Genomic DNA, 12,323 nt, shown 5'->3' on the forward strand with positions numbered 1-12,323 from the left:
AGTTTTTGAAGTATTTCTAAACAAATGTTTGGTCTATATGAATGTCACACGACTGTCATATTTGCGTACAACTGTCACTAGTAAAACATTTTTTTTTTTTTTTTTAAAAACAGACAAACAAAAAAAACAATAAAGTATTTAATTCACGTATGGAACTCGAAACCTGACAGCTATTTAGTGCAAGTTCTGCTTTAGATATTTTCCATAATTTCAAATCAAGCCCATAGGGGCGGGACCCAGAACGAGAGACGCCCAGACGGGAACGGGACTTGTAGCTAGCTAGCATTGGTGGAGGAGTTTTTACTGACAGAACAATCCATCAAGTTTTTACCATTTAACTCTGTATTCTCCCAATCATGACATCTACCCTTGATGAAAGTGAAAAAGAAAAGGTAAGCGACATGAGCGTTTGCTAGCTACCTATTTGCATTAGTTAATGTTACCAAGAAGTTGAAGTGAGATGTCCGCTTCCTTTGGGGTCTGACTAATCCCTGGAATGTAAACGTTCCATGTTCCAAATTCTATAAATATGATCAATAGCTTAATATAAGAAAGAAATATAGATTATACATACAAAACCTTTGTTTATGTATGCATGTGTTTATTAATATGTCGTTTCTGGAATGTTCCATGAGTTAGACTAAGCCCTTTCTCAGCTATTGCAGAAGCTAACTATAGTACACTATGATATTATTACTGTAACCTTGCCTTGAACCATAATCCTGTGCTCTGGTATGGGCTGCCAGCTAGTTGTCCATCCCCAAATCGCACTTATCTCAGTTTGTTGCTTTAGAAGTGACAGTGGTTTGGATTACATGGGCTGTGTTTTTTCTTTCTTTCTTTTTTTTTTTCTTTTTTTTTTTTTTACATTTCCTGTTAAAACTTCCAGAGGAAACGTCCCCAGTTTATTTCTGTTGAAAATCTGCATCATCAATGTGATGATATGCCTACCCCCAGACTCTTTAGAAACTTGACTGACACTGAGGAAAACATCTAGAGGTTGCTGCTTCAATTTAGCATGTGTAAACCAACCTCTAGAGTGAATGCATTTCCAGGTTGTGATCAGTAGGGCTTAAGCCATCTGACTGTCAAAGAAATTAGAATCCTATCCAGCCTTTTGTTATGACAAGTTAGGAGCTGATGCTCAGTGGAGAGCAATAAGAGAGTAGTGTCCTCTTGGCCCATTTTTTTAGAACATGAAAATGATTCTATGTTTTTCCGTTACCTGATACGTTTAACACCTATCCAGACATTGTGAGAACTGGCAGATGACTTCGTGACTGTCGTGAACACATCATTAAACACAGGATAATAATACTTTAGGGTAGATGGGATACCAGATCTCAGATTTTCAAAGAAAAGCTGTTTTTAGTGGCCTTGTTACTCCTGTGAATCTCCTGGCATAGCTATTGTGGTGAATTCCTGTCTCAGTAGGATGATCATGACTTGTTTCTCCCCCTTAGGCGCGATCTGTGTCTGTGGACCTAAACAACGATGCGTCTCTTCTCATTGACATTCCTGACGCACTCTGTGAACGAGACAAAGTCAAGTTCACTGTCCATACTAAAGTAAAAACTCACTTATTATTTCTGTCCAAGCCAAATATTATCATTAATGTCCATTCAGCTATTAAGCTAACATTATGTAGATTACAGACTAGTATTTGATTCCATCTCCCCAGACCACACTCAGCTCCTTCCAGAAGCCAGAGTTTTCAGTTCCCAGACAACATGAGGACTTCATCTGGCTCCATGACACGCTGGTTGAGACGGAGGATTATGCTGGCCTCATTGTAAGCATCTGTGTCCATCTCTCACACATACACACTGCCCACACTACACTCTGATCTGTGTTTTTACAACATAGTTTGCAGCCAAAAATTCACAAGAGCTTCGGGCACTGTAATGAGGGCCATTACATTTGGGGGTGGTGCTTTGATGAAGGGGGAGGCTTGTGGAAGAGGGAGGGGGGTGTAATACTGTAGTCCTAGTGCTTTAGGGCCCTCTGTATGAGGTCTATTACAGCTGTGACATGACATGGGACAAGTGGCATAAGACTCCATTCACTCACTTCTTTATTTGTCACTTCTCTGTTTCTCATCTCCCTCTCTAGATTCCTCCAGCTCCCCCAAAGCCTGACTTTGAGAGCCCAAGGGAGAAGATGCACAAACTGGGGGAGGGTGAAGCCACCATGACCAAGGAGGAATACACCAAGATGAAGCAGGAGTTGGAGGCGTGCGTTTTACCTGTTATTACTGCATTCAAACTTACTCAACATATGCTTTGTAAAAAATAATTATGTATGTATTTATACATATTTTAGAAATATTGTTTTTATGTATCTGCTTGAACAGCTATGCTGATCTGAACTATGACTTTGTGCTGATAAAAAAGCTTGATTGTGTGTGCTTTATCAGTTGATAATTGTGTGTGTTGTTTTCGCAGTGAGTATCTGGCTGTGTTTAAGAAGACTGTTCAAGTCCATGAAGTCTTCCTGCAGCGACTGTCCTCTCACCCCATTTTGAGCAAGGACAGAAACTTCCAAATATTCTTGGAGTATGACCAGGATGTGAGTCCCACTGACACTTCACAAGACCGACTTTCTACTTTGCTGCTGGTTTTCCTAGCTATAAGAGGCAGAAATAGAGGATATAGAGAAAGAAGGGAGATGAAGGAGAGAGCATAACAGACATGTCTATGACATACATACTGCTTAGTTCATCTTATTCTTTGTCAGTGCTGCTGTCGGTCAACTGAGGTCAGCTGAGAGGGTTTTGTCAACTAAACTCATTGAATAACTATTCAGAGATATGCTTGGCTTGGGTTTTCTGAATGTTTTCCCTTTCTGTGATTTGTCCATTTAGCTCAGCGTGCGGAGGAAGAATGCTAAGGAAATGTTTGGGGGTTTCTTCAAGAACATGGTCAAGAGCGCTGATGAGGTCATCATCTCAGGGATAAAGGTAAAGGGATAAAGGTGCTTGGTTACCAGGTCCAGGACGAGACCAGAATCTGTTTTTCTATGTGACTGAGACATGCAGAAAGTTTGTCTTTGGAATATTATTTTTTTTGCAGGAAGTTGATGACTTCTTCGAGCAGGAGAAGACCTTCCTTCTTGATTATTCCAGCAAGATCAAAGATTCCACTGCCAAAGCAGAGAAAATGACCCGCTCTCACAAAAGTATGAGTATTATAAGAACAAAGCTTTTTCTCACAGATGTATGACATTCTCTTTATTCATATTGTTTTTTTAAAATGGATTAAATTAAAGTTTTTTCATTTTTGAGTTTTGTATTGAATGCCATTTTCTCCGGTCCTAGATGTTGCTGATGATTACATTCACATCTCTGCCACTTTGAACAGTCTCTCTGCCGATGATAACACAGCACTCAAAAAGTGAGTACAGATATGAAAATACTGTAGTACTAACTATACTTGTAGTTAGATAACTTCAATTAAGTGGCTTTATGCTAGTTTGTGGAAACATTCCTATATATTCATGACTGTGAAACTAACTGATCGAATCCCATCCCTATCAGCAAGAGAAACCACTGTTTGTAGACTTAACTTTCAGTGTTCATTGTTTGTGCATTTCTCTTAGGCACCTTGAGAAGTTTGCAGACCTATTTGAGAAGCTCAGGGTAAAATTCAATTCTGTTCTGCACATCCTCACCTTTCTATATGCCTTTCCTTTTTTTAATGGAGCTAATAGATTGTTATTGTTTTGCGTGTGTGTGCATGGTGATATTTGTTTTTCATGTTTCGTCTTGCAGAAAGTGGAGGGTAGAGTGGCATCTGACCAGGAGCTGAAGCTCACAGAGCTGCTGAGATACTACATGAGGGACATCCAGGCTGCCAAGGTGAGCCACGTTGGACTGTCTCTCAATCTATGGTAAACACAGGGTTTTGTGTCATGCAGGAGGTGAAAGGTGAAAGATGGAGGAGAGACAAAGCACTACTTAATCATGGCACATAACTTTGTCAAATCTAATGACAGACAGCATTTTCCTTTTGCAGTTCAATGTTGGGGATATGAAACGTTTACTAGCAGCAGATGGCTGTTAGATCTGAGTTGATCAGACCTCTGACTAGTATGTCAATATACCAGAAAACTGTAGTGTCAGTCATTACTACTCTAGTGTAGCCCTTCCATCTGTATCTGAAACATGGTGGCATGTCTTTCAGGACCTGCTGTACAGGCGTGCCAGGGCCCTGGCTGACTATGAGAACTCTAACAAAGCCTTGGATAAGGCACGGCTGAAGACCAAAGACATAACCCAGGCAGAGGAGCACCAGCAGCAGTGCCTGAAGAAGTTTGACAAGCTTTCAGAGTCTGGAAAGAGAGGTGTGTGTGCGTGTGTGTGTGTGCGTGTCTGTGCACGTGCATGCATCAGTTCTCCTTCTGTGACACAGTACAGTGTAATGTAACAACAGTATGGTCTTTTCCTCACAGAGCTCACCAGTTTTAAGGGCAGGCGTGTTGTGGCCTTCCGTAAGAACCTAATAGAGATGGCGGAGCTGGAAATAAAGCACGCTAAGGTGAGTGCACTGAAGCCTCTACATTTGTTTTTTTACGTTTGACCAGATATCTCAAGCCAGTTTATTGTATACTTCATTTTTCCTCTGACTCCACAGAACAACATGGCTCTCCTGCAGGGCTGCATTGAGCTACTCAAAAGCAACTGACCCCTCCCTTCCTTAACCATTACCTATGGAACCAGCCTCTGAGAAGGGAACCTGGACACCCCCCATCCTACCCCCAGGGTCAGATGCCACTTCAGAAACCTGCACAAGAGCAGCTGTCTGTTAGCTGTCTGTCTCCATGTTTACAGATTCCCTGTACCCCGATCCCCTTCCTGTCCCTACCATTACCCATGGAATCCACACCTTTTGTGATAGCATTCAGGGACTGGGGCGGCCAGCACTCTTACGATCTTTCTCTTACATCTTTTTATGAATCAAGGATTATATGATGAATTTTGTTTTATGGATATGCTTGTATTCTCAGATTTTTCCATGTTTGATGATGCGGATCGTGGAATTATGCCCCTTGATAATGTTGGCTTGCTTATAGGCATCACTCTAAACCGCTGGCTCCAGCACACATAAACACAGATTACTGTAGCATAACAGTAACTAGACAGTGGATTTGTTGTGAATGAGTCTGTTTTTAGTGTGTATAGAAATGCAGTTTTTCTTTACTTTTCATTGCATAGCCACTTTAAACCACTCTAATGATTCATACAGTCAGTATGCTGATAGCTGACTTTTGTGGTTAGTAATGAAACAGTTTACAGACAGGACCATGTAGACAGAGGACATACAGTGAATAGAAAAAAAACATTGTAATTTAGTGCTTAAGTAAAGGTCCATGTACTCTCTATTCCCATACTCTGAGATTAGACTGTGACCATGCCAGATTCCACTAAACCACCAGTGAAGTGCTCTTTTTCATAGTTAAGAAAACCAATAACACCCAACTGTGTGGTACCACACAGAAAGACCATACCTCAGGAATGGTAACATAGACTGCACTCACATTCTTTTCAATAACTGGTGCCAAATTCCTTTTGTTTAAAGATGTGCATTCTCTTGACAGGATTACAATGTAACTCGTAGGGGCCGAGGGTTGATTTGGAACTCAGCATTTCTCTGCCTATGTGAGAAGCAGCACTAGCTTTTGTGGTAAATAAGTGAATGTGGAATAAAATAATGAAATGTGTGCTCAGTGGGCTGAGGCCTTTGACACAGTCAGTGAGCTCCACCCATAGTAGCTCACTGTGTGCTGATGAATCATCTACCACACATATTACACCACAAGGATGTGAGAGCCAGTCAGCTAATTCCACCCCCTGCCACCACTTGCTGTATAAACACATATGCAGTCAGTTGGGGTGGCTCATTTATTTTTTACTAAGCAGAAGTGAGTACTTGACAATAGATTGCAAGGCAAATCACACTCATACACCTGTCTATAAGAGAGTAACTGTTCTTATTCACAGCACCTGTTCAGAGGAGATTGACTTTCAGTATTCAGGCTGTAGCAACTGCCTAAATAATCGCAATTACACCGCTGCATGTCATGCATTGATTTCTATCTGTATTTACAAGTGGCCTGCAGTGCACCTGCTCTACTAACACACCCACAACACTAACCATCCACTCAATTCCTTGCCTTTTAATGCTGATGCTGTATTTGTTTTTAAAATGCGGGGGCTTATACGTTTTCCCTCCAATTGCTTTTGTTACTGATTAAACCTTTATATTACCAGGCCTAAACTTATTACCTGTGAAAACTCAACAGTGAACCAAAAGGGTTCATATTGAAACAAAGTTATAGATGTGTTGAGATGAGATAAATGTACAAATGCACTATGAAGGTAATACACGTGGTAGGGTGTCAAGAAATAGTGTTTTTTGATATCTGAATGTATTTCTAATGGATTCCAACTGTGTGAATGATTTGACATAGTGTTGTTTTCTTTCTTACGGAGCATCTACATTTTTAAGATTTGCAATAATGACATTAAAGAAGTCCTACTTTCCCAAAATCCTCTCTGAGTCTGTCTCTGAATAAAGTGTGTATTGTGGTTAAAGTAGTGGAACCTTCTTTCTCAAATTCAACTTTGTAGTCCTCTCACACAGAATTGCAAGACCTGCTTAACTCAAACCTCTATTTCCGAGAAGGACTGTAGGGTTGCATCTCAATAGTCCTTTGTTCCTCTGTTCATCACATTGTCTCTTCTCACTTCCTTCTCAAAAAGCTTTAGATGACTAAGGGGAGGAACCTTAGGAGGAATCTTATCCAATGAGTTTTGAGAAGGAATTAAGCAAACATTAGCGGACACACTATTGGAATGCACCTTAAACCTGATAATATTGAGCTGATTCAGGATTATGGCACTTTCATGCCAGCAGATGGTGGTATCTGCATCCTGGAAAGAAAGGAAAAGACACATACAAGTGTTGAATATAAACTTTTGGTTTTGCTTTCTTCATAATGATAGTATTGGAGTTCAGGCATAACATTGCTAAAATAAGTAATTATCAATCACCAAAAATCATTAATCTGCTGTAAAATTAGCAGGAATCCACTCCTTAAAGGACTAGCATGTGGCCTGGGGTGGTCCAGTGGTCCAGCACCACAGCCTACAGTGCACACATATGCCCATCTTGGCAGAGGTTTGAATCCGGCCCATGCCCTGCTGATATACCCTTACTTCCTGTCTTTCTTTACTGTCTCTGTCCATAAAAACTGGATAGATACGCAATACGAGAGTGGGACTGCCCCACTCCAAAAAATAACCTTTGAAAAAAAAAAAAGTTTTACGATGTCGTTTTGCGTGTTGCTGGCCACAGTGAACATTTTAAAACGTGCATGTGCCATGTTTTCTAATGGCGCCAAACATGTGTATATCCTTGTAAACAAACCAAACGTGAAATAGCCACGTAAAAGCCAGTGGCCTACTTAACACCAGATTTTAGAAAACGCTATGTTTGGACTAATGCAGCACTCTTCACTGAAAGTTCTTCATCATGGGGTATATCTATTCTCATTTCCTTGCGCACCACGTTATGCACACGTTATGTGCGTGAGAAGCTCACATTTGAGGGTGTGTCTCTTGAATATCATAGATATGCGCATTCTCGCCTGATATTTTACGCCCAAAATCTCCACGTTCCCTGCGCGCTGGAGAGGCTGTATCAAGTCCAGAAAGCCCAAATGTATAGAATCAAATGTATCTCATTATTGCTTACCAATTAGAAAAAATGGCCTCTGATGGAAGGAATCTGGTCCAAGAATAACAGAACACATACAGTACAAGGTTGTATTGTCATATTACTGTATGTGCTGTAATATAGGAGAGTTTACGACAGTACAATTCAATTCTTTCTAGTAAGCCCTCCTCTTCGCAATAACACACGAGAGGGTGTACTATGTCATTGATATTGAAACTGCCGTGTTGTGGTCATAGAAGCTCAACCGATTGAAGTCAATTTTGTACATGTTTGATGACTGTTTTACCAAGGATGCTTTTGGGAACAAATGTTACAATCTTTGACAGACAGTTGAAGGCTTACCTTGGCAATGTTACCATCACTGATTTCGCAACGCAAGATAAGCACCATGGACAGCGGTCATGAAAGATTGATAGTCCTATGGACAGGGGGGCTGGTCTTTTTCCGACGGGGGGAGGGGTGCGGGCAGGGCTACGCGAAGCCCACAGATCGCGTGGGGGATTTTGGGGGTGGGATTTTGAGGCAGAGGGTGCGATTTTCTTAGGGCGTAAAGTTTGGAACGCCTTTTTGGCAAGATACGCGGGCACATTTTCTAAATGGGAATACCAAATCTGGGACAGTGCGGAGCTAGAAGTGCGTAAAAGGCGCGGAGCACAAGGAAATGAGAATAGATCCATGCGATCTCATTCCTTGATGGCTACAGATTTATCATGATCATTTACTGTAGCACAAATTTAAAGCTAAAATCTACATACTGGACCTTTAATTAATAAATAAGTCTACCACGATTGAACCCCAACAAATCTGTGTCTGCTCAGTGTTCTCCAACATCTGGAACAGGATGCAAGCTCTGACTATGATGGCCCACCAAGTTGACTTTCCCTTTGAATACATGAAAATGATACCTTTAATATCAAAAGCAGTGATTCTCAGGAAAGGGAAATGTTATTACCTGTACAAGTCACTGGTGCTAGGTTCTATCACTACATTTCCGGTGTCCATATGGGTTATACAATAGATATTTATCTGGCAACAGCCTGTAAATTTGGTTGTTTATGAGATGGTCTCTGTGTTCAACACCAAAGATACAACATTCCACCCGTGACCTCTTCCCACTAACTATGTATTACCAAATAAATTGTGATGCTGATGCTGACAGGATATATTTAGGAATGTGTATGTATATTTAAACTGCATATGTTAGTACCACAGTTGCATTCAGTTGTATTCAGCTGTACTTGATTCCTATGGAAGATCTTCCCTTGCAATAAACAATAAATAACTATATAGAAATTAATTGAAACAAGAAACAACTTTGTGTGTGTGTGTGTGTGTGTGTGTGTGTGTGTGTGTGTCTATGTCTGTGTCTGTCTGTGTCTGTGTCTGTGTGTCTGTTAAAAGCATCAGCCATCATGGGTCCTGAGATGGGACAGCCTGGTATTGTAGGTGAGCTGGCAGGAAATGCCAGTGTGCTCTAGGGAATCGCTACCACCAAAGCACACACTGCATGTATCCTGCTTGGTGAGCGTCGCTCAGCAACCTCTCCTAAACAAACGCATGGGCTTGCAGTGGAGCCTCTGAGAGGCACTGGGCAAGCACTTCTGCTTGTTTCTGTTCAGTGTGAACCCTTTGATAGGGCTATATACTCACTGGTACTTTCTACTGAAATGTACATCTACCCTGTCTTTTTGGCAAGTCTAGTATTTTGAGCTCTGCACTGTTTTCATCCTGGTAACAAGGGTTTTCCCAACATAAATGTTGATATCATAGGTATAGGCACATAGTGTATCTATGTGTCCAGGCCCGAAAACCTTCGACAGTGACCAGATTTTGATTCTGGTCTCATCCTATGAATCTATCTGTTTGTGTGTGTGAGGTAGTATGTGTCTTTATGTGTGTGAGTATATGTCTGCACACTGTGAGTGTGTCCTCCTCTAAACTCTGAGAGCTCTGATTGTTGAGACATCCTGAGCAAACATTGTTCTGGTGTCTGTAGAGCAAATATACCATATTTTCTACACTACCCACAGGGTAGTCTAGAAAATAATACTTTCACTTCTATCAGCAGCACCAAAGTGTTTTCTGATGTGCCATCTTGATACTACAGTTAATTAGTACTACAGTTAGTACTACAGTTAATTAGAAGATACCAGAGCAGTAATTTAAATTAAAACATATTCTATGATGACCTTCAAAAAAGAATGCCATGAAATAAATATTACCCAAGCCATCAGTCTGTCCCGAGCTGTCTACTCTATGTGGGTACACACTAGTCATCACATATGCTCAAATCAAACTGATGACTTGTCCTCCTGGACTCCAGCCTCTGCACCCACACAGGATTGGAGATAAACAATGTGGACATTGAGTGGTGAACAGAGAGGAAAACTTGTTGCTGTTGTATTAAAACTAAAAGGTGTTGTCTGTTTGGGCATAGTCCTTGTGTCTCATTAAACATGGAAAACTGTTGTAAACAGACTTTGTTGCTGACATAACATAAAATGGTTAAGACCCACACTAACACTGCCAGTACACTGCTCAAATGTAACAAATCAACTTTGCCTATTTCATCATGACTACTGGGTTTGTCTAACTGACTCACCGGGTCACAGTGACTTCTCCAGTATATGATTGATTGTTGAATCCTCCAGTGAATCAGACATACCTCACTCTAGAACCAATGAGATCAGAACACATCACAAGTGTCCACTGCAAATACCCACATATTAGGAGTGTGTCACTCAAAAATGACTTTTAGTTATTTGGCACTTACCAGAGCATGGATCCAAAGAGCAACCTACTGCTACTGTGGACTGGATGGAAGAGTCAAACATTAACCTGCGATGTCAGATCAGGTTGATCCATGATTATCTGAGAGGTCACACTGTCTAGGCATTTACCAAGTTAAGTCATCTCTCAGCATCTCATATCCCACATTTGTACATGTTTTGTCTTGTTGGTCATGGATTGATGTCAAAGCACTTTTTTCTATCACAATAGCTGCCAAGTGGCACAGTAGGCTATTATCACGACATCATGCATTCTCTTCAGCCATCCATCCACTGACTCATGCAGACGAACTCATGTGGTTCTGTGCTTGAGTAGTGTGTGTCAGATTCTGTGGAATGTTCTCTCAGCATCTGGCTGGCCCAGGATGCAGCTGTGGCTTGTATCCTTGGTGTTGTACTGTTCAAATGTACAATCAAGCTGTATGTACACTAAGGGAAATGGAGTAGGATAAAGAGGTGTTGCATGAAAGTCACAACTGAACTTACAAAAACAATGTCTCCTCTCAGGGGACTCCTGCCAGGCCTGGGGAAGCTGCACCTGCTGGCCCTGGTGAAACGACTCAAATGACATGTCCTCCTGTGAAAGACCAGTGCCATGGTTACATGCTGTAATTCCAGTGCAATCTGATTGGATATGCCTCCACAATAGCATGCAGCTGCTGCCAAAAATACCCATTCCAAAATGGCTCCCTTTATGAGAGTGCTGCCAGTCATCGGTACAGAGCAAATGGGGGGGTTACCCTTGCATGTCCCAGGGGCTCTGCTGCAGCCTTGGGACTGACTTTGTGAGTTAAATGTGACCTGACAGAGTCAGAGAATTCAGAGATAAAGCTTTTCTTTCAATATACATTTTAGTGGATACACAAAGACCAGTTCTCTCCTGAAAAAGTGAACGTGATAAATAAAGGTTAAAAATATATAATACACAATATACATAGGACATACATTTTTAAAAGCTGACCTTTAGGCCTCTAGGAACTGTAATAGACTCTAATAGATTAAACTGATGTATAGATGTGTGTGATGTGTTGCCACTGTGATGTCAGATCATGTCTTCTCCTGATGCATGTTATGGTCTTTACACACCCCACAGATTATTTTATTTTACATCTCAGATGCATTCACATGTTGTTGTGTAAGGAGGAATTAATGCCTATTAGCCATCAATCTAAAGATCAACTGTGAAGAGCTTAATTCAAAAACGCTATAATGCCTTTTTTGATAATTTATTGTTAAAAATCAAGGTTGCTTAGATCTTCAAGAAAATGATAATTATAACATGGTTTTTGACCTTACAAATGTATCATAATGGGTTTTATGATATAAATAATTTAATGGGAAATAATGTAAATGTTTGAAAATGGTGGATTGTGTAATTGGAAAGTCACTGTCTCATACTTTCTTTACACATCAAGCTCAGTTATTGAAAATACTGACTAAAAATGACGACTACATAGTAAAAGTCAAACAACATTATGCAAAAAAAAAAAAGTTTTTCTTGGATCATATATTTTGTTCAGCAATATGCAGATGTTTGTTCTGAGTGGCGATTTACACCACATAAAACATCCCACAACATGCAAATTAAAAACATTTAGCATTGGAAAATAAAACAAATAAATCATCTGTAATATATAGCTGTCTAGGTCCATGTATAGAGAGAAATGTTGTATGTGTGAGATATTGAAACTGTATGTGTCATGAGCAGCATATGCAAGTATCAGCCTTGTGAACAAATGCAGTATCTCATGTATAAAAGCAGAGGTTATATGTTTAATAGTAAAAAGGGGATGAATCA

General features: G+C 40.5%; 1 protein-coding gene across 1 annotated transcript; it reads left to right on the forward strand.

Annotated features, from left to right (window-relative positions):
• Window positions 1–257: 257 nt before the first annotated feature.
• Window positions 258–6,592, forward strand: snx5 (sorting nexin 5). Its single transcript, XM_083696022.1, has 13 exons — window positions 258–392; window positions 1,464–1,568; window positions 1,682–1,792; window positions 2,113–2,234; window positions 2,445–2,568; window positions 2,864–2,959; window positions 3,072–3,177; window positions 3,317–3,392; window positions 3,598–3,637; window positions 3,770–3,856; window positions 4,182–4,341; window positions 4,450–4,535; window positions 4,632–6,592. Exons 1-13 carry the CDS (start codon window positions 357–359, stop codon window positions 4,680–4,682), a joined length of 1,200 nt encoding a protein of 399 aa, XP_083552148.1. The 5' UTR covers window positions 258–356; the 3' UTR covers window positions 4,683–6,592.
• Window positions 6,593–12,323: the final 5,731 nt, after the last annotated feature.

This window comes from Argentina silus (assembly GCF_951799395.1).
Source record: "Argentina silus genome assembly, chromosome: X".
Lineage (NCBI taxonomy): Eukaryota > Metazoa > Chordata > Actinopteri > Argentiniformes > Argentinidae > Argentina > Argentina silus.